General features: G+C 41.2%; 1 protein-coding gene across 1 annotated transcript in view; it reads right to left on the bottom strand.

Moving 5' to 3' along the window:
• The window catches only part of Ccdc141 (coiled-coil domain containing 141), a 180,427-nt gene that overhangs the window by 123,612 nt on the left and 32,852 nt on the right, over positions 1–23,963 (bottom strand). The window contains exons 3-6 of the mRNA XM_051167084.1: positions 21,738–21,929; positions 17,974–18,082; positions 13,987–14,240; positions 579–695 (exon numbers count right to left, since the gene is read on the bottom strand). Coding sequence (XP_051023041.1) covers positions 579–695; positions 13,987–14,240; positions 17,974–18,082; positions 21,738–21,929 — 672 coding nt within the window. The remainder of the gene's footprint in view (positions 1–578; positions 696–13,986; positions 14,241–17,973; positions 18,083–21,737; positions 21,930–23,963) is intronic.

The following is a 23,963-nucleotide window of genomic DNA, read 5'->3' as shown; positions in this document are numbered from 1 at the left end:
CTTGCAAAGCAGAGGAAAGTGAAGCCGGTGAGGGAGCTGGGGGATGAAAATGAGGGCAGTGATGAAGTCAAGTCTGGGAATCTCTCAAGTGGTGCACAGACATCAACAAACCAGCACAGAACCATTCTTCAGAAATATGGTGACACTTAGCATCAAAGAGCTGGGACCTCGGGTTGGACAGAATCGAATTCCGGGTCTACCATGCACAAGACATGACTTTAACGAGGCTGCTCTCTATCCCCAAGCCTATGATTTGTTTATTTCACTCAAATCATTTTTTTTTTTTTAAAGATAAACTTCTTAGGGTTTCTGTGATCATTTAAATAAAGCATATCTCATACTTGATGTGTAGTCAGGTAGACAATAGTTAGGATGTGTGTGTGTGTGTGTAAAATACTGTTAATCTAGAAGTCGTTGAACAGTGAGTGGCCTTACATAACCCTCCAGTGATCCTTTCTATGAAATTAATGGGTTTTTGAAAGCTAATGCTTCTTTCTTTTGGCTCCCCTACAAATTGCTGATTCAAGCACATTTCAAGAGAAAGCCTTGCTTGTGTTTTCCACTTTCATGCATCTTACCTTTGCTTTGACCATCAGGTCTTCCTGCTTACGGATTAGCTCCTTGTTGTCCAAAAGTGACGAACCCAGACTCTGTTCCTGCAGATCTCTTATTGTTTTCTGAAACCAGCAAGAAACCTGGGAAAGAGGTGAGAGGAAAGGACCAGTGTTTTAAGTGATCGGAACAGAGGATTTAAACTCAGAAATAATAAATATTGCAAACTTTCAAAACAAAGCATTTCAATTTCTTTCAATATAAACTAACTTATATATTAAGTCGGCATCATCCAGGCTTTTAATTTTCTCTTTATTTCAGCCTCTAAATGCTAAACAAATCCCGCCCCCCAAAAAGCATAAGGATCGCTTAGCAGCTCAGTGGATCATAAGGCTGTGGGGAATGAACCAGGATCTTCTCCAAAAGTACCAGTGCGTTCCCACGCGGCCCATAAATTCTGCTTTCTTTTCAAAAATAACTTCTTTCTCTATATAAATGTGCATTTGAATACAGTTACATAGGCTGAGTTAAAGATATTGAAAAGCATATGTGGAGTTTGCCTAGTACACAAAAGAAAATACAGAAGTATTTCATTGGCTGTCACTGGTGGAAATCTGTATTAAGAAACTAAATGAGAACTTTATTAAATTCCTCTGTCATTGTAAAAACATGACTAAGATTCATAACACATGACACATGGTGCCAAGGCAACAAACATTATAGAACGTGAAAGCATCAATAAATACTTTCTTACTTTCATTTTTTAAATTAACTTTGGGGAAATGCTGACCTTGAAGCCAGGGTCTCACACAAACCAAACGCACATTGTGCCTCTAAGCCCCTGAAGCACTGCATTTTTGGCGATGCCAAGTTTTAAGAGATACCATAACTTTATGTGAGACTTCTGACTTAAGACTCCTGAATTCAGAACCTTCTTTATATTCATTAAACAGATTACAGCTAGATTTTTACCATCTGCTTCCATATGGTATTATCCCCGAATCATATCATAATGACTAGTTTTCTTTTTTAAGTGACTGCACTGTAAACTAGCGCTGTTGCTAGTTGGGTTGAGAGCATCACCCTTGTTTTTCTCAGTAAGTCCACAAGAGCAATATTATCATATAAACGTACAGAAAAAGTAAATGAATTTGGAGAGCCGAAGCAGTTTATCTAGAGACAGATGGTAAACAGCAGACGAAGGGTCGGCCCCAAGTGTACATGATTCCAAAAGCCATGCTCTTCCGCTGAGCCCTGCCATGATGTTCATGTGACCTGCAGTCTTTCAGCCCTGTTGTCTGGGGATATTTCTGCCAGCCTTGAAAATGAAAGTTGGCAGCCAGTTCAAAATGGTGGGCCCAGCCAAGAGTCATACTGTGTCTCTCCTCAGCCTCAGTTATCTGGTCTGAAACAGCCATGGGCTTTCTTCCAACTCCTATTACAGGAAGGAACAACTGAAGCAGGAGGCTGAGGGTAGGTGTAAAGCTCCAAACTGAAAATGTCCCTCACAGATGGCAGAGGTGGAGGATCACCCCCATTATGGTGCCTTGGGGACCCTCTGGGAGCTGATGTGGCAGCTGATCTTGAGAGCAGAAGGTCTGAACCCACACAGCATTTCCCAGCAGAGAATTAGGAGATACGTTATGGGGTAGCACGGTTTCCCCAGCTTACCAAAGCTTTGCCCTTTATCAGTGCAAACAAACTGTTTACTCTGTAGTTGTTTTTTATGTGAAACACACCTTCTTCATAATATTTGTAAGCCACATTATTTATATTTCATATGATACATACATATATAGTCTTTTTATATATTTATGATTCCTTTATATACTTACAATTCCTTGAAGCCATTTTATCTGGTTGCCAACTACAACTAGATGATAAACACAGTGTGCATGTAAGAACCCACAGAGGACACTTAATGAGGAACAGTAAAATGCATTTTTAAATAAAATAATCTCTCACAACAGTATCGGTGAGTGCACACAGAAATGTGACCAGAAGGATGCTTGGGGGGCAGAGGGGGTCCCTCAAATAGATAACGAATATGACCAACTCCCAGAGACGATTTAGTGGCTAAATACTAGAAGTGGTTTCTATTCCTAGCTGAAGTTGGCGAGGGGGTAGATATCTCAAGAATGTCTTATTGTGGGACAGCTAAGATGGAAGCTGAGTGAGTGGACCATGGGTGGAAACAGGTGCTCATTAATCTCCCCAAACAGGTGAGAAGCCTGACGCCCCAGATAATCTTATTTAATTTGTGACTCACAAATTTGTCATCTAACACATGCCAGAGATGATGAAAGCTCTAGGAGGGAGTGAGCTGCTGTGATTTATTTATTTATTTATTTATTTATTTATTTATTTATTTATTTACTGTGACAAGGATCTTACCCTATAGCTCTAGTTGGCCTGGAATTTGATATGAAACCAGATGGGCTTCCAACTCATAGAGCTCTGCCTCCCTCTGCTCCCCAAGTACTGGGATCAAAGCCGCTCACTACTGCAACTGCCTGTTTTGAATTTTAAATGGAACTGACTGACTTCACCCTGTAGATATGGCTGACACAATTCCAGCCCTCAAAAGCTACTATTCCTATTGGGCAATGCTTTATAGGTAGAAAACAACGGTGACATTCAGCATCTTTTGTCCACCGCCTTTCAAGACATGTGACACATTTTTTTTTTCTGACCAGATGCACTTCAGGCAGAAACACAAACAAGTTGGTGTGGCTGGATGAGGTGAGTAGGCCATTGTTAGCATGTTACATCTTATCATGAGGCATTCAGACACATGTGCAGCCTCCTAGACCAGGCGTACCACCTGTGCTGTGAGATGCCCACAAACAGGCTCGGGGTCCTTCTCAGGCTAAAATAAGACAGCCTAAATAACCACAATACTCTGATACCCAGTCAGTCAGCCATCCCACAGCGGTTACTACAGACAGCTGCATAGCTATTCCAAGGGTTCTTTTGATAAGCTTTTAAACTGCAGCAGTTGCTGTCCAAAAAGCTTCAGCGATGAGTCCAGCCAATGCGCACTTCTGCAAATTCATGCCACAAAAGGAGGCACGTGCGAAGGAAGAGAGAGCAGCTGCAATGCCAACAACAAATAAATAAACTAAGCTAAAACAAAACAACTAAAAACAACAACCTCTAAGACCTCCACCAGAAGGTGAAGACAGACAGAAGCAGGTCAATAAAGATACAAAGAAGAAACAAAGGAAAAAACAAAGAAAGCACGAGACAGAAGGAGGGAGGGAGGGAGGGACGGAGGGAGGGAAGGAGGGAGGGAGGGAGGGAGGGAGGGAGAGAACAATTGGGATGCTAATGGAAATCAAGAATTATCTCGAGAGTTAAAGTAGAGCCACAGAGCAGGTAGGTAGACTCGCACTGCCCAATAGAGGAGCCACCACCAGCACACTGGCCGGACTATACGATGAGTCTAACCTGAAAAGTGTTGTAAATGTAAACTGCAAATCAGAGATCATGGGCCATGGATACCTTTTAAAGTCCCAGTATCTCATTAGCACTATTAGTACTCTATGAAAAAGTACTACATTTTGGATACTTTTAGTTAAATAATACATATTATTTTTTACTTCTTGTGTGGCTTTCTACTTTTTAAATACTTCTTCTTTTCTCCTTTAATGGTCTTTGAGATATTTTCTTTGGAGGAAGGAGTGACCCGGACTAAGAGCTAAGAGGGAAGGTGACAAGTGCTCTAAGTATCTGCTCGCCTTGGACAAGGAAGGGCTAGTTTGCACTAACAGGTCATTCTACCCCAGCCTTGCCTACTGAGAGAAATGAATGGAGCCACTAAGGGGAGAGGATGGGGAGCGTCTCAGAGGCATCAGGCACTACTCTAGGCACCTTACAATGTCACCTAAGCCAGTATCTTCCCTGCGATGGAGACAGCAACTGAGGAAAGAGAAAGGAGACAAAGAGGGCTGGGAGCAGTAATGCCATGGTGAGACTCCATGCACTATCTTTCCTTCCCATCGTCACATCTGTCTAGTGACACAAAGAATTCTGGGAAAGCCCGTGTTTATGAACGTTCTTAAAACAAAACCTCAAGGCAAGGCTGGAGCTGTGGGGCCTGATTCTAACATGGAAGTGCCGTCGGGGAAGCCTACGTAGAAACTGCAGTTAGAGAAAATAATAGAAGCGCAAGTCAGGAAGGCAGTGACGAAGAGACCAGCCATGCGCAGAGGTGACAGAGCCCAAACTGAGACGTCTATTTTGCAAATGATATACAGTCTAAAGCACGGAGGGGACAAGCAGCGGAAAATGTCCTGTGAAGGACAAAGATGAGGAAGTCTGGAAGCAAAAAAGGAGGAGGGGCTGTGGACACCAGAAGCCCTGCGCCAGACTGCCACCGCCGTTTGTCTCTCTTCTCTGCAATTTGTTCTACAAACTGAGATCAGGTTTAGTTTTTAATCTTTATTTAAAACTATTCGGGGGCGGGCGGGGGCAGCCTAGCAAAAGGACATTACAACCACTTTAACAGAAACGCATTAAAAAAAAATAATAATCTCTCCAAATTACTTTGGGTTTTTTCTTCCTAGTACAGAACAGTTCTTGGCATAGAACCAACTACGGTTCAGACCAAAAAAAAAAAAAAAAAAAAAAAAAAAAAAAAAAAAAAAAGGGAATTGACAAAGAATAAAAGAGGCATCATTGTTTTTATCTTTCTCAGCCCAAGCATTTTTGACAGTCTTCCATCCAATTGCCAGAAACACCAACATGTTTGCAATTATAGTTGGCATCACAGTTCCAATGTCTACTTTGATTCTTTTTTCTTTTGCTTATAGCAGAGGAAGCAGTTGTCTTTATCTCATGTTAGGCAATCTGGTCAAAAGTGCTGTGTGCCTAACAAGGCGATAAGCAGAATTGAAAAGCCCACCTGCCCCATCAGGCAGGAGGTATATTAGAAGAGGCGGTAGACCCAGAATGCTGATTCTGTACCCACAGCACTTGAGAGTTGAAAAATCACTGCTGCAACGCTGTGTCATCTGGCCTAAACTGGCCTCTCCATAGGAAGAGGATCGGAACGGGATGTGCAAACAGGCTGACCTACACCTATAGCAAGAGGCCGTGTTCAAGAAGCCAACCATTCAACCACCTTCAAATAAGACAGACACGAGTGATAGTCAACGCCGGCATCTCCGTAAAGATGCTTGCACGTTCTCCTGGTCACCTTTTTCCTTGGCTGTAAATAAATCCTGTGCATGTAGCAGAATGGGACAGTCTAGGCCACCTTGTCCCCTTGTGCCTGATTGCAGAATCACAATGAAGCCAATTATGAAGTTCAAAACTAGATTTGTGGACAATGTTGTCTTTTAACATTGTTACAATTTTTTACTGATTTCTGCTTGTTTGTTTGTTTTTTTAAGAAACACTTTTGGATTGATACACATTTTGGCCTGTTATCTGGGGCCCTAGCTTCAGGTTTGAAGAAGACAACAATCACATTCTTTTGCAGAATTTGGCAGCCTTTCTCGAATTACTGAAGTCAGCAGGGAAGTATCATTATCGCCCCAGATTCTCAAATCCTACATGGCTGGTGACGGGTGGCAGATGGTTGCTCTGTTTGTCATGAGGAAACCGGTTACTTTATAAATAGATTCATAGATAATCTTCCGACCTAGAATTAAAATTACAATGCTACCTACTTAATTATTCTGTTTGTATTAGCATATAATGTCTTCTCACATCTGAACCTCAAAAAGTAATGACGCTAAGGGCCCCTTCCTTTTCCTAATTACCCTCAAACTGTGGGGTTTGTTTGTTTGTTTGTTTGTCTTTGTTTTTAGGTAGGTTCTTTAACTACACCTACTTGATAGCAGAAAGCTGCCTAGTCCAATAAATAAAGAGTCTTTAGGCCTGGGTTTTATTTTAAGTATCACCTCTAGCTAGCTCATTGTGGGGAAATTCTGAGCAATGGAAGGAAAACTCGTTATTCAAGAAATGAGATAAAGTTCTATACAATAGAAATCACCATGCCGAAGGTACCTAAGGCATAGCATTGTAGATACAACTGCCTTCCACTTTGGGCTGGATAGTTTATGTCAACTTGACACAAGTTATCATCATCTGAGAGGAGGGGACCTCAATGAAGAAAATGTCTCCACAAGATTGGGCTGCAGGCAAGCCTGTAGGGCATTTTCTTAATTAGTGGTTGATGGGGCGCCATTGTGAGTGGTGCCATCCCTGGGCTGGTGGTCCTGGGTTCTATAAGAAAGCAAGCTGAGCAAGCCGTCGAGAGCAAGTCAGTAAGCAGCACCCTTCCCGCCATGGCCTTTGAATTAGAGCCTGCCTCCAGGTTCCTGCCCTGCTTTACTCCAATGAGAAGCCGTGATATGGAAGTGTAAGCCAAATAAACCCTTTCCTCCCCAAGTTGTTTCAGTCATGGTGTTTTGTCACAGCAATAATAACTCTGACTAAAACACACTCTTAGGGACCTGGAAATCTGGGCCAACCATACTCCTGTGTGGAGGTAGAGAGACAGACACTAGAAGTGAGGTCATCCCTTGCCTCTCTCCTAACACCATCCCTGCCCCTAAGCTGTATAACTTGGTGGATTTCATACAAAGCTTTAACCCTAACCCCAACTTCCCTACTTCAGAACTTCCCTACTGAATATACACTCTCCCCTCTAAATGGAACTATTATAATAATATACTGTAAAAAATGTTAAACATTATGAGTTATTTATTTCTGGAAATTTTCTTTTAATATTTTGCAGCAGTAATCTCTAAATGTGACAAATCAATGTAATGAGCATGAGGTCAACCATATCAAGTTTAAGTGAGCTAAAGAAGTGTCTAAAAGGTAGAGAGTGTTAATGGGAGTGTGGTAATTTGAGTGAGAATGCCCCCACATTTAACTCATATATTTGAAGGCCTCTTTCCCAGTAGGTAAGGATTAGGGGGTGTGGTCTTGTTGGAGGAGTTATATCACTAGGGATGGGTGATGAGGGTTCAAAAGCCATCTCTGTGCCACATCTAGTTCCCGTGGATCAGATGTGAGCTCTCAGCTATTGCTCCAGCACTACTCCCGCCTGCGGCCATGTTTCCTGTCCTGATGGTCATGGACCCACCCTCTGAAGCTATAAGCCACCTCCAATCAAATGCTCTCTTTTATAAGTTTCTTTGGTCATGGTGTCTCTTCACAGTGACAGAGTTGATTTTTAAGTGTTGCAGAGAAGCCTGAATTTTGAACTTGGCAGGATTCCTAGCTGCATCTGTCTTCACACAGACTGGGAGATGCTAACTCACCCAACAGTCTAGGCAGAGCTGGGATCTGGCTAAAATGCAGCTTTGTGCCAGTTCTTAATATAGCTCGAAAGTGACATACAGTGATACAGTGAGCACTTGAGGATTTGTTGAACATTTATATATCAAGTTACACCCCAAGCATTTATATATTTTATATATCTATATACATATGTATGACTTTATTTTTATAACAAGGGAATAGATAGCCATCATTATTAGCCTCATTTTATGCAAAGGAAACTAAGACAGAGAGGCTAATAAGTGGCCAATAGCCTTGGTAGTGAGTGTACAAGCCTAGACAGGTTTCCATGTCCTCTACACCAGAGTCCCTGTGCTGTGGCCCTTGACCTGCAGGACCACTGAAAGCAATGATGATCAGAATACATTCTAATCTGCAAATGTGTCTATTGCTTTCAGAATTGCAAGGTTCTCCAATAAACATTAAGATATTCTACATTTCCTGCTCAAGGAGAAAGCGTTTCAAAAATACATTTAAAGAAGCTTTCTTTAAATGTTTAACCCTTCTTATGCTATCTCATATTAATATAAGCTGGTCATTTGTTCAGATTCTAAAATAAATGAGAAAGTAGCAGCATGTACCAGAAAACATACACACAAGTTTTGCAGATGCTCCACAGACACACGACTACATGCATTGATGCTACACTTCCACAGGCCATCTCTGATGACATCCTAATGGCAATCGACAGGGAATACAGCATTTGATAATACCCTGCTGCAATTATGAGCCACAAAACCTTTCCAGTGACTTCTGCTATTCTCTCCTCCTTGCATATTCATACAAATATATAAATAGGTGCAACTTGGGTATTAAAATCGGAGTGCCCACCCCAGTCTTAACTCCCCTAGGCGTCCTTGGCATCGCCCTGGGCAAAGAGGCTATGAATAACTTAGTGTTAATATATTTGTTTGCCTCACTTACGCCTGATTGGAACAATTGAGAAAAATTACATTCATAAATCTTCTTGCCAAGATAATTAATTATGCACAAAGTACTCCACGCTGCTTCTGATTTTCATTAATGAGGCAGATTATCTGCAAACTAAGATGTTGCTATAGCTGGGAAGAAAGGGCAGTTTGCTCGTCTGTTGGTATAAAACACGCGAACACTGTTTTACACGTGAAAAAATGGCGATAAAAGAGGAACACTCTGGGAATATGCTTTTCAGATGATCATATCCCAACTAACACAGGGTAGTGGTCCAGTTTCACTTGCTGGTCTCTGGAGATAATGGACATCTCCACTTGCTGTCATGCAGGTCATTTACCTTCCTTCCCCAAAGAAAACTAAGTGACCTTCTCAAAAGCATCAGGTCACAAGCACCGAGAGTCACAAACGTATCAATTGTATCAGATAATGCTTAGGGGCGATGCGTCAGCTCTTTAGGCACCCATGTTAGAATTATCGATATTCTTTGCTCTGATTCGTCGCCTCATTTCCCTTTTCTTAAGTGGTTAGAATGATTGACAGAGCTGGGGTTTTACTAATGTGTCTTGTCCTCGGCCCTTATGCTCATCAAACAAGCACAGAATGGGGAAACCCTCTTTCCTTATGAAGTGTGTCTCCACCGTGCCCTGGGAGCACCAGATACACTGTCCATGAGCGTCACCTCCTACACCGCAGCTCCCTGGCAATCTCGCTCAGTCTGCTGTGCATGCTGCCATGTACAGCACCATATCATCCACAGAACTATGAACAGAACACCCAGGAGGCTTAACACCTCCTGAGAAGAGAATTGTGTTAGGTTAACGTCTAGTTAGACCGATAACAATCAACCTTCTAAGCTTAATTATTGTGACACTGAAGAGGCTCTACCTGCAAGCCAATAAGACACTGTTTAAATTACATTACAACCAATATCATAGACTCATCAGATTTCTTATTCTACTTTTGACCTGAGGATATGCCTGTTAAATGATCAGAGTCACAAGCGCTATCTCATAGTATGGCATATAAGGGTTAGCTCCTTTAGCTTTGCTTATGTTTTTCTATCTTTAATAAAAACACTCTTGGAACTGACTAGACTTGTGCAGGAATAAAGTACAAATGTGTCAGATGGTGTGTCAAAATGCTTTCAGCAATCATCTTAGTGGACAGTGGTCCCAAAATGCCCAGCAAATGAGAATCATTATGCAATAAGATAGGAAAATACTGTCTTTAAGAAACTGTAATTGAGTGTCCATGAATGTATATGGCTATTATGACTTATTTGACTATAAATTTATGAGTCAGAAATAAGTAACAAATTTGCCTTCTATCCAAGACTGATTCTTACTTGATCTGGGTAGTGGAGGAAATATGTTGGGCCCTATATTCTCCTTCTTAGGAAAAAAACGACAACAAGTGTTGTTCCGATACAGTTACTATATGCCTGGGACCGTCCTAAGTACTTGACATATCAAAACTCACTTGGATCATCCTTATAAGACTCCAGGCAATTACTCTTATTATACACATCTTTAGAGATAACAGGACTTGAGAGGATTTAAATAACTGCTCAGTTACTCAGTTGATAAATGATGGAGCCGTAATTTAAACCCACCCAGCAGTCCGGCCCTGGGATGTGTGTTCTTACAAGCACAAAGAACGGCTATTATTAATTGCTCTTGCTGATGCACTGCAATTAGCAGGAGAAAATGCACTACAGACAGTTTTAAGAGCACAAGTCTAAACTTTATATATTTAAGGCAATAACTAGCTTACTCATCAGTGAGTTATATTTAAGCAGTGTTTATTATATAATAATTATATTAGTTTTGGTTCCGGACTTTTAGGAGTGGAGTACAAATGAGAGATCCATCATTGTCTCCACGAATATATATTTTTACTAGGCCTATAGGGCATCCAATGACATGTACCATCGGGGACTCCAGTGTGCACAGTATCACTCACAATAGACGTGGTAGAGGAAATCTTGTAAGTATAACTGAATAGAGAAAGCAAGGAAACTGGTGTATATTATATGTTTATGTGTGCTGTTGCATTTTGCTATTAGAATAACTCTCCGAATTTCTATTATTCTCAGTTTAAAGATAAGGTCCCCCAATGAAATACTTACTGGAAAGGCCAGAATCCAAAACACTGATAGAATCCGCTGCCGGCAGAGATGTGGGGCACAGCAATCTCGTTCATTGCTGGCAGATACATGGCTAACTCTGGATGAGATTTAAACATATTCTAAGCACACTGTCCAACACATGCTCCTTGCTATTTACTCGAATGAACCGAAATCTAACTTGACACTAAAACCTACACACAGCTGTTCATTCATACTTGCCAAAACCTGGAAGCAACTAAAATGCTCTTCAGCAAGTAAATGGATGGGTAGCCAGTTGTATGTACAGACAATGGGATATTAGGCAGCCCCAGACAGACATGAGCTATCAAGCCGTGCAAAGATAAGGAAGAAACTTAATTGCTTATTACTGGGTTGAAAGTAAGTTACTGTGAAAAGCTACATAACGTATGATTCCAACCAGACAATCTAGGTAAAACGGATCAGTGTACACAGCTGGAGAGGGAGGGGTAATTGAGCAGGGCACAGAGGACTGGAGGGGCAGTCAAGTTATTCTGCGTGGTCTTACAATGACAGACACCAGCCATTATACATCTGTCCACACTCACACAGTATACAACACTGAGACTGAACCTCAGTGAATAGAGTACCCTGGATGATAATGATGTGTTAATGGTTACATCAGTGGTACCAAGGCCCTTTTCAGGTAGAGGATGCTGACAATATGGTTGCCAGGGTAAGGTGCATGGGGAATCTTTACTTTCTCCTCAATTTCCTTATCAACTAAAAACTTCTCTAAAGGATGAAGGGTGTCTTTTGAAATCCAACCTCCAAAGGCACCTTACTCTTTTAAAGAAGAAAGGAAGGGACAGAATGAGAGAGGGGGAGGGGAGGAAAGAGAATGAAAGGTTCCAGGAAGTCTGAACTCACCAAGTCAGAAACCTCCTACAATACGTGACTTAGCTGTCACCAAATGCCTCAGTTTCCCAATGTTGTCAAAATACCTCAAATTTTCCTTCAGTATGTAGATAAGTGAATAATTTTCATTTAGAATTATCTGAATTCTGATATTTGTTTTATGCTACAGGAATTCAGGCAGCTGATTAGTTTAGCAGTCATGAAGTGAGAAGGCAAAATTACCATCACAAAAATAAGAAGTAAGTAAAGCCTACTATGGCTATGTTTTCATTGTTGGGGCAATTGTTCTGTGCTTGGAAAAAATCCTTTTCTATGAACCTTTTCTTTGAAGAGGAAGGGCCTCTGTGCTACTCTGAATGAACAGCAACGTCCAGTACATGAGTGAGAGGAATTTTGAGTCTGTTCTAGGAAGCATCAGAATCAGAGGTTTGAAATACGAACCTAGGAAGAAAGAAAAAAATCAGCGAGAAATTCCCTTCTCTGAGAACATGGTGGCAGGCCAGAATTAGAAGAGAACTGGATGCCAGAGAGGACAAAGTGGGAATGCGGAAGAGGAAAGTGGGAAGGAAGTTCATGAGCTCTCACGGACCAGATTGTGATACGGAGAACCCTATTTTAATAAACAGTTTTGAGTGGACTCTTATCTGGGCGTGAACTCCCTCTTGGTGTACCACCAACACCAGTGAAAGACGACTGCACTGTTTGGCTGCACCTTGAGGAATGTACATGTGTGAAGGCAGGATGGGGATAAAGATGGGGTCTGGAAAAGACGAGCGGGCAGGTACATCTTCAGAAGCAGACAGGAGGCAGCAAGAGCCCAGGCAGAAGATGCCAGAAGAGGTACCTCACAAAGAAGATGATGCTTAGAGGTGAAGGTAACAAAACACAAGTAGACTATACAGCAGGGGTTCTGCACTGAGGTCTCCAATCTATGGCACCTCCTGCAAGAGGCTTATCTGATTAATAGAGCGACGCATGCCAGCATTCATGTCCCATTGGATTTTCAAATAGCACTTGTCACTGTTCACTTATTTTATGACCTTCTCATCATACGGTCTAGTAGCTCTCAAGTGGCAATGATTTTGCATGCTGGGATACATCTCACAAATTCTGGTGACATTTTAGATGTCCTGACTGAGGGTGTTCTAATCAAAACAAGCTGGTGGACATCAGAGATTCTGCTTCCTATTGTGCGTGTGACATCCTCCTCCAGAGCAAGAACTACCTACACCAAATATCAATAGTTCAAAGACTGAGAAAAATACAACGAAAGAAAACTCATAAAGGAAAGCGACACTGGCTTGTGTTGTGTGTCTTGTAATAGGGCACAGCACACAGTAGGCACTCCATGAGTAAAATCTAAATGTTAGGCATTAAACCTTCATTTTCTTTTTCAGCCTGAAATAAGAACCAACGTCTCCTGGTCACACATATGCTTCTAACTGTATGCCTGTCTTCCAGCTTGCATCAGAGAAATAGGTAACATTGAAAGATCCCCTCCTATGCATCCTGACCAGGAGAGCAGCTTCTGTATGATTTCCTGCCACTGAATCTACATACCTGTAAGCATGGGATCGGGGCAAAGAGAAATGCTGCAGTAAGTGTAACAAGCACTTGATCTGGGACTTTGCCCACTTTTAGCTCGAAATGACTAAGGTGTATCCAACAGTTTGAATACCGAGCTCTAGCTGGATCTGCAAAGCCACGGAATCCCAAACACCTATAACCACGAACATCCAGACACCAGGCAACACTTTACCTTTTCCCCACTGGTGCCTAACAACTCTTCCAAGAAAGTGATCTCTATTTTGCATTTACAGATTTTTTTAGATGACATCAGCAGCAATCTAGCACAATCAGCGCGCATCTTTTCAGCCTCCCAGAAAACTATAATTCATATTTCAGAATTTCAAAGAAAAATATATCCCAAAGTCATGATCTGGGATGGAGAATGCAAATTCAATGATAGAACGCAGTTGTTGTCAAAGGCTGGCCTTGGCAGTCTCTCACTTATAATGTTAACGTTAAAAGAAAAGGAGATGGGGATCTTGGTTTTCATATCCATGCTTACTTGGGAAAGTCACATGGTAGTTACAAGAAAATGCTTTTAGACGAGACATTAACAGATCCAACTGTGACAATTGTGATGCCATTCAAAAACATCGCTAGTCCATGTAATAATGGTATGTTTGTGTTACCTGGCTTTCTTGTTGGTCCCACAGACAGACCTGTAGAACCTGAGCCAATTCCTGCCGCCGCTGCTGCAAACACTTGTCCAGCTGTCGTCTCCTGTCTTGGAGAAGTTCCAGGAGGCTGTCGATCTTCAGACAGCTACTCTGTGCTCCCTGAATCAGCTCAGAGTTCACACTAGATCCTTCACACTTGAATTTTTCTATGAAGTCAGTGAGCTGTTGGCTTTTGTTTAAAAGGACGAGAGATCTTTCCAAGAGTTCTAGAAAGAAAAAGAATACTATAGTAATGAACATTCGTGTAGCTATATTTGCATTCTTCATATAATTTATATAAGTAACTTATATTAATGATTAGTTACATTGAAAATAATATAAATGTATACACAATTTTAATGCTTTGAGATTTGTATGGGTTTTATTTTTTTAAATACCATGTGATCAAACACATGTGTCTGTCAAAATGAATCGCCAGTTAACAACCTCTATAGTAATCATATTGTATATTATAAAATGAAGATTTACAGCCTAAGAACTGAAGCGACACCATGGGGGAAGAGTATTGAGGTATAGGATTTGAGAGCAGTACTTTGAAGATCAAGATATCAACCACAGAAACAAGTTAAGACCATTTCCCTCTCCACAGCCAGTAGTAGAACCAGGAATCATCTGGCATATGCCTCCCATTATTCCACCATCATTAATTTGTCTATTTTACACTCCCAACCCACTTCCTGCATCTATCTTGTTCTCTCCATCCCATGAAGCCAAGCGTTTCTGTTGTCAGAGCTTGTGCCACCCTCTCTTGATTTCACCCTCTCTCTAACCCACTCACCCACTCTTCACACTTACCCACAGAAATCTCTTTAAACATGCTTTGTGGTGGGGTGTTTCTCCCAATTGAAACATTCCTTTCTGAAGGAGGAAGGCTCCTAAGACTCAGGAAACTAAAATACTCATGAGGTCTATGAAGCTCACTACACTTACAAGACCCCAAGAGCCCTAAAGTTACAGGGTCTCCAATCTCCCGGACGGGTCAGGGGGCTTAAGAGAGCTGTATGTAAGTGTCTTTTCAGTATATCTGTCTGCAAGTTGAACAGAAAGCTTCAGGAAGGCAGCTTTCACGAGTCATCACCCTGCTGAGGCGGGCTCCTGGAAATGGGCCTGTATGTAACCCCAGTGGATTTATTCTTTTTACCAAGCAAAAATGTACAAGTGTTTCCTTTAGTCTTTATCTGTCTCCCTCTCTCCCTCACCTTCTCCATCTTCCTCTACCTATTTCTAGATCCCTCCCTTATTCCTCTCTTCCTTTTCCTATGGCAACCTCCTACTTTTCTTCTCTTCCTCTCACAACAATGGCTTTATTGCCTTAAAATGAAAGGCTAGCTCCCTTAAAGTAGACTATCAGATCTGGCACAGCCCACTTTCTATCTTCCATTTCCAAAAGCCTCCAGCTTGCCTCTGTAAATTCTTCACACATCTATACTTCCCTCTGCCTTTATATTTCCCCCCAATTTCCTCTGTCAAGAATACCATTCACCTCCACTCTCTTCCTCTCTAACCTCTATTCTTCTCACATTTCAGGCCTGTCAGTTGTCAGTTCCTCAAAGGATAAACTGAACCAAATACTCCTATTAGCCATTTTCATAGCACAGCATTGCTTTCATTCATAGCTCTTGTCTTGGATGTAATATTATATATGGTTACTCATTGAACACTGGCCATTGCCACTAACCCCAGTGCAATAATGATGATGGGACACCAGCTTCCTCCCCAGAAACTGTTTCAGAAACATTGTTCTATGTCATTGAATTCAAAACAGAAGATGGGAAAGTAATCAGGAATATGTTTCCTGGAAAAAAACTAACACACCAAGGTTAGTCCAAAAGGAGAAAAGACAAATGAGGCTATGTTAGTCTTCAGCTATCTAAAACGTTGTACTCTGAAGGAACATTCTGGAACATGATGAAAGGCAGAAATCTCAACCCAGTCACTCTGTTCTGACCTAAGCCATGGGACACAGTGGTCACACAGGTGAAGCTTACTGAAGTAAAGGGACAGTTGGGGGTAAGTTTTGTCATAGCTCCCAGTTGTATTTTGTCATCATGACATATGCTTTTGTACCACTCAACCACTCAATAACTCAGAAGTTTATTAGAACTGCTAACTCACATTTTATTCCTTTAAATTTAATGATGATGATAGATGCAGAGCCCTTGACGAGCAATCAGAAATCTCACCCATTAATATGCACTTCAAATCATATCATCTTAACCACATCCCACTGAACTGGCTGATTAGTCTAACTCCCATTTTATAAAAACAAAGCTCTTGAAGGCACCACTGGGCATCACTCATTAGGAACCAGTTCTTCTGCTCACTGCCCCCTACAATCCTCCAAGTATCACACAGAGAGGCTTAAAAATATCCCAAGATTCATGCTACCAAAGACAAAGTGTGATTCCTGTATTCAGCTAGCATTTTATCCATCTTGTCAACCCAAGATGAGGCTCAGTAGATTCTCAAAGATTACACTAAAGAGTAAGACATGGATCCATTGTCAGATGGGTGCCAGGACGGTGTAGCCTCGGGCTTCCAAATAAAAGCAGTGTGCATCTGTGTCTGCTGCCTTATGTGTCACAGACCCTGAAGAAGCCAGGAGAGACAGAAAAAGGGATATTAAACAGTCTCCTTTCCCAGCTCCAGATATTTGTGGGAAAGTCCCCACTTCCACAGCGTAGTCACTTTTCTTGCATGAGTAAAGTTGCTGTGTGGTGATCAAATTGTCTGTGTGTGATTGGGTTGAGGCCATAGAGGCCATTTTAGTCACTGGACTTGACTCTCTTCCAGCCTCCTACCAGGAATGTTAAGTGATTCAGCTCAGGCCCAGGGGACCCAGCTAGATTACTGCTGCCGTGTCAAAGCAGCCAGCTGATGCTCTAGTGCTGAGTCTGTGGTTACCGTTTATATCTCACAGTGACAGGTGTGACAGACAGATCATCAGGAAAATACATCTCTACATTTGGTAGGCTGCCATAAAAAATTGCACTGGAAAGACAGAGTTATTCATTGCTTTATTTTGGGAAAGTGATAGCAAGCAACTAATAACAAAACTATTTTATAGAGATTTTGGAGATCAATATAGTGTGTGTGTGTGTGTGTGTGTGTGTGTGTGTGTGTGTGTGTGTGTGTGTGTGTTCAAATTTTTTTGGGATCAAATCAAGTTGAAATGACAAAGACTGTGTAGAGATTCGTTGTTTGTAAAAACCCAAATAAAATGAAACAAACAATATCAAAATGTGTGACAATTCTATGAGGGCATTTCACTCAGTCCCAGCAAAGATTATAAAATATGTTCCAAAGAAGAGAAGGAACTTTCCCCCGCCCATTTATCCACATTCTTTTCATTAGGACACCCCCTCTACACTAGTCCTGGCCAGCCTGGGAGTCTTATGGTGAAGACCTGCCTTAGAAACCGTGCTTTAAGAATTCAGCCATTTCTATGAGATACTCTGAGAGAGTTGAAAGCTATTCTGCATAATGTTTTATTTGACTTACGTCTAAATTCCTTTTCACTGTAGTGGTGAAAATGGGAGTTTTTCACATAGTTGATTTTTAAAGGTTGCTCTGCATCTAGCTACACTTAGATAAAACATTTACTGAATTCAACCAGTGAGTGTGGCTTAAGGCCAAGGGCACTGTGCACACCTTGAGAGATGCTGAGGATGGAGGGATACAACAGCCTCCATCCTTGTGGATGGAGAGCTCAAACTGACAGCTGAACGTCCCACAGGTCTGCTACCTTCCCCTAGTGTCATCTACAACCAGCGCGTTCCTTTAGAAGGTAACCAAAAACCAAGCTTTGTTCATCCTTTCTCAAGACAACCTAAAATATAACAGTAGAAAGACTCCGGATGCTGCACTCACGAGAACCCATGCATTCACGTGTTTTGAAGTCTGCAGAGGCTAACATGAAGGGAAGAGACTATGTCTTGCCTTTGGCATGGCAGTCATGAAGCTGAAGAAGCGACTGTAAGGCATCAGCACTCTGGTACTCATGCGGGTGCTGCAGAAAATCTCCAGCTTGGTCTATTTTTATAGCAAACTGTGAAAAAGCACAGGGGAAGACATGAGATGATAAAAACCAATGGAACATCTTATTATACTTACAGATTTTTCTCACGCATGAATCGTCTAGATACCCCAAAAGGAGAGAGAAAGGGTGGGAAGATGCATGCTCCAAGCTAGGATATTGTCTGTATATTTACGTTACTAAATTTACAAAATGCCATGGTTTCGCCTCCATTTTTTATTTCTTTTGTAGCTAGAAACATATTATGTACCCCAAAATAAACCATCTTGTTTATGTTCAAATATCTAGTAAGTTTTTTTTAACCAAAATGATCTCAAAGATTATATCTTCCCTGTATCCATATATTCACCAACCATCAATACTCTATGGTAATTTCTCAAATAATAGCCAAAAAAAAACCTGTTGAAAAAATCAACACAAGTTCATCTAACCAAAAATCTGTAAAATGTCAAGTAAATTTACCTTAAGTGATCTTAGAGAAAAATCTAATTAAATATTGTGATGTTTTTCCTCCTTGTGTTTAAGTTTAGCATATAGGTGTTTCTGACCAATAGTCTAATGTTAGTGAAGATACACACATGGTATATGTGCACACACAGACACACATGCACAGGGAGAAGAGACGGAGGTCTAAAAGTAAATGTACCAATTTTGTTAATTTTATAAGAAGGAACGTGATCAAGGGATGAGAGAAAAGAGACAGTTTTAATTTTTTGAAGCTATAATTGGCAACCATATTTAAAGTTGTGCTAAGAGTATTTGCATCTCGTTTGTATAAATAAAAATGAGATTGACTAAAGAAGAAATAAAAGCTGGAATATTTCAAAGGAGAGTTTATAACAATTTGAGACACAAAAGGTGACTATTATGATCAATATCATTAAAAATTTTCTTAAAGTAAATTTGAGATGGAAAGATATTTGAAGTTAGGATAAAATCCTCAGAGGGTAATCTTAAGCATACATTTTAGGTGCGGGGGGGGGGGGCAAAGCACAGTTAAATATTTTATTAGAGTGCCCCCCTAGTGGCAGACGGGTGGTATGTTTTTGCACCAAAGTTCACTGAGGGTTATCATAGTTTATCAAGAGCAAGGTAAAATGTTCACCTTTGGATTTGGCTTAGAATAAAACAATAAAAGCAAAGTAGCCATGAGAAAGATAAAGACACTCCCCCCCCCCTCCACCAACTGCACTAGACTTCCTGTTTTGGGTCTTTGAATCTGGTGATTGCTAATATTTTATGAAATCAGCTGACTAGGAGGATGTGTCATATTCTGATAACTACAGCAGCTGTAGGAAATGCAGTTCTCCATGGTATGGAGTGCTGAGAAGGGCTGATGAGCATGCCCCCTGTTGAAAAGGATGGAAATCCTCTGCCATCTTGTAGAGCAAGCTAATGGACGCTAGCCACTGTCACTCCGGTGCATTGTTCCCAGATGGCACCAATGTTTGAGAAGACCCTCACCTGCCCGCTAAGCCTGTAAGTCAGTCGCTCTCTCATAATTACCACCACAGTCCATCATATCGTCTCTTGCAATTCTAAGGAATTGTACGTGCACACGTGTTCATAGCTCTCATTCATCCAGTTTCTGATAACTGATTTCAAGAGACTCTTCAAAAGAGACGCCCCCCATAGGTTCTTTCTTGATTTCCAGCAGAACATTACATAAAGTTTACAGCCATGGCATAGTTTATATCCCTATTTCAGATTCTTACTCAAAATTGCTTTAACTGAAACAAACCGTGCTCTAAAATCTCCCTGATCTCCTATTAAGTCTTATCTTGTGGAATTTTTCCCATCTAAAACTTAGAATTGCTCTCCTTCATCATGTTTGTACAGAGTGGGAATGACAACGTGAGCGTAAGAGTTAAAATCATTTCCATCATCTTTTTGATCATTGATGAAAAGTGCTTTGCCATAGAGAAGCAGCCTGCAGCTTCTGGAGGACTCTGCCCCCCCCCCACCCCCACTTAATGTGAGCGCCTCACAGAAGGGGAAGCGGGGTAATACAGTCATGTTTGGTTATTTCCCTATAGCCAATAAAAGTTCACTTGAGTACAGGGATAAAGTGCCTGGCTGATTTGGTTCCACTTGGTATTTCCTTCCACTCCTTACAATATCTGGAAGTAATTTCCACATCGCAGAGAAAATTAGCTAGCATTAACGCTGAAACGCACCGAGAAACAAATAGTGAGCCTGATGTTAGGAAAACATAATTTACCATTCTCAGGAGGGCTGAGTTTCAACGACAGTGACATTTACTCCCCTCCTACTAAGATGGGATGGATCGGCTAGAGCTGTAATTTGGCTTCTGTGAGTATATTTCAGCTGGCTTATTTCTTCTTTCAAGAAAGGCGATCATATATCGACATATCCCCAAAGATGGTCTACAAAACAAGCTGAGCCTCGGTGTGGAGCTACGACGTGTGGCTCCTAAAAGCTATGATAAGGGCTTTGTTCCTCTCCTAACTGAATTCACGGCCTGTGAGACTGTCCACCTCAAGGCTTACGTTCTGTTACTAATCTTCTTGCCCCTGTAATTCCCGATTTAAGTCCTGAATTTCCCTTCTAAGCGCGCCATGGTTTTTAACGCTAGTGTTTTGTCATCAGGAGGAAGCATTGATAGGTCAGCAGGAGCCGCAGCTCACAGAGGCGTTCAACTGTCAAATTTCCAATAACTGTCTTATACCAAATATACACCTTTTGAAAAAAAAAATTGGGAGGGGTAAGGTCTCACATTTTGAAATCGAGAACCTCCACAAAGAAAAAAAAATGTGAAAAACAAAAATTCAAGAAAAATTACAGAAGGAATTCGGTGTCGGTGCCATTCATCTATGTTGGAACATGATGCAGGAATGAAGTTTTAAGGAGAATTGTGGGTGGGTGCTTGTGAGAAAACAAGGGTCTTGTGACCTCAGTTTCTTCAGGATACAGAATTGTTCTTGGGCAGCGTTTTCAGACGCAGCGGACAGGAGTGGGATGACTTCAGGTGTTGCTATTCATGTGCTTCTAATGGAAAAACATGTTTTTGCCACATGTGCCTGGTCCTTGTAACTGTACAGTTTATTCACATGACTCTTCTTAACCCTCAGAGTATAAATTGTCTGAGTAAAGTTGGCTACTGCGTGAGTCTTTAGTAGGCCTCATTTTTAGGCCCCGCTTTCCCAGGCTCATGCTGCCAACTAGAGCCGTAAACAAACTGAAGTTCAGGGCCTTTTCTTAAACTATAGAAAAATCACCTATACTCTATAAGATGCTATGTTTACAAGTCAAACACTCTATAGGATATTATGTAATTGATTTTTCAAGTGAGCAGGAGAAATTTTATCCTCTGACTTTTAGGCAATAAAATCCCCCACACCAGCACTCCCTGATAAAAGAATAGTAAAAGCAACCAGAGTCCATGAGTCCATTACTATCTTCTAAAGAAGAAACTAGGTCAAAGTGACACGAGTAAGAGTTCTACTTTTACTTAACTAACGTGCTTGATGATCTATATTTACAATACCAATTTTATTTTTGTCAAAATAATACTAAATATATTGTATGTATCTGTTATTCTGCCACTTTGAACGTGTGTACAGCATTTGTTCCAAGGTCAAACATTTTTGAGTGTGCTAGTTATCTGCAATGATATGGAGAAGCCGATGCTTTCGGAAACACCAACCTCCAGAGCACGTTCAAAAAACTCGGAAGTCAGCCCAAGGAGCTCCCTTCTTCTTTCAAGCATGGAGACCAGGGTTGCCCACGCCTCCGCCAGAGTCTGGGCCATGGCATCATACACCTGACTCTGGGCCTTGTCTGCTTCCGCTGTCCTGTCTGCTTCTTGTAAGAGTTCCCACACACGATCTTCCAAGGCCTGAGTCCAAGAAAACACAAGATGTCAGTCAGTTGTCATCTAGTGTGAAAATAAAGGACCACATTTTAAACACAGATACCTGAAGCTGCGTGTGAGCCAGGAAGGTCTAGTAGATAAACAATAATTCATAAATGTAAATCATATTTGATGAGACATTCCGTTATCCCCCCCTTGCTTCCAAGTGAACGTTTCTGCTCTTAGACCTATAAACTCTATAGATGTTAATTTTTTCCAATGTTTAAATTCTTCTGAAAAATCTTCAACAAAGCATACAACAACTTACTTAAAATATTTGAATCTCCTCATATCATCTTAACCAGGTCTATTGTCAGAACAGCCACATAAAAGACAACTTTCATCCCCTGCCCCCTTCAACCCCAACTCCCTTCAGCTCCGAGCTCTGGTCAGTCACCTGCCTACTCCCTTCAAAGCCTCTCTCTGCTTCCACCTCATGCCTTGGATTCCCCCTTTGTTGGTCCTCTGCTCCTGCTCCAGGCTCTCTCATACATATGGCAATGCCCTGTAGATCTTTCTAACTCGAAACTAGGATCCTACCACTCTCCAGCTGATTTGCAGATACACTTCAGTCAAAGCATGGCGAATCAGGCCCCAGTACGTGATTTCACTTCTACTCTGTTATCCTCTTCTCTACAGAAAATCATCTGTATCTCAGCCCAGCGTTCTCTCTCTCCTTGTCACACAACTCTCCTTATTCCTCCTCATGACTCACTTGTCTGAACAGTTTTTCCCCTATTGGTCAAGACATTGGAGTTCTGGGTCTTCCCTGACCCTAGGGCCTTAACCTTTTAAAAAATACTGTCAAGTACATAGCAATTATAACTGTTTTTTCTGATTATAAAAGTGATGCATAGATACCCCTCATCCCCTGACAATGTTAGACTAATACTCAGGATCGGAGAGAATGCTACCACATATCATCAGAACTACGCTGATTTAGTGCTTTATAATAAACCTGAAGACATGATAAGGACATAAAGGTGGGGGCGGGAGGAGTTGTAGGAAGCAGAATTGTATATGAAGTTATCAAGAATAATTTTATAATTTTAAAGGAAAGTATTTTAAGATTTCTATATTTTTGAAACTATGCAAAATTACAGGTCCAGTGTCCACTCATAAAGTCCTATTGGAACACAGCCATGATCATTTCTGTATCTTATGGCTGTTTTCACGTCACAAAAACAGAGTTTGGATAATTGCAACTCATGGGTAATATCATCTGCAAAGCCCAAAATAGTTACCACACAACTCTTAAACAGAACAAAATAATAATGTTACTCTCTGGCCTTTAAAAGAAAATAAATAGTAAGAAATTTTTTTTTTTTTTAGTGGCAAATACACCACATACAATGCCATGATTTATTTATTATTATCCTATTGTTAAACTCCAAATCTGTTTTTCCTCTTTAACTACTATAAAGGGCTGGGTTGAGTTAATTCCAATAATCATCACTCCACCTAACTTCCTGCTCCTATTCTATAAGTCTATGGGCTGCTCTTACTTTCACAGACTAAATTCTTATGGGGAGTGGGGTGGGAGTGGTCAAGGTTACAGATAACACAGGGTTTATCTGTGTTGAACTCACTGTGTTGAACTTTGCCCTGAACGGGCTTTGTAGACCAAGCTGGCCTTGAACTCACAGAGATCTGCCTGTCTCTGCCACCCTGAGTGCTGGGATAACAAGTGTGTGCCACCATGCCCGGCTACAAACTAAATTCTTCATAGTGAGTAGATTTGGCATGCCATCATTCAAGGCTCTTGATATAGGTGCTAAGATGTTCTCCAGAAGATTTGCACCAGCCGATGACAGTATATCTCAATCCGCTCTTTACTCACCTGCAGTGTCTACTCACTACTGGAGCAGAAACTGTGACCGTGAAGGTCACAGAAAGCACGTGAAGGTCAGGCTGGGCTGTGGGACTATTCGTGCAACCCACTTCCATACTGTAGGGCAATGTGTTTCAATCTGCAGAACTCAGACAGCAAGCTCAGTACAAAAAACAAACAACAACAAC

Source organism: Acomys russatus, chromosome 24 (assembly GCF_903995435.1).
Source record: "Acomys russatus chromosome 24, mAcoRus1.1, whole genome shotgun sequence".
In the NCBI taxonomy this organism is placed as follows: Eukaryota; Metazoa; Chordata; class Mammalia; order Rodentia; family Muridae; genus Acomys; species Acomys russatus.
This window is presented reverse-complemented; position numbering and strand designations above follow the sequence as displayed.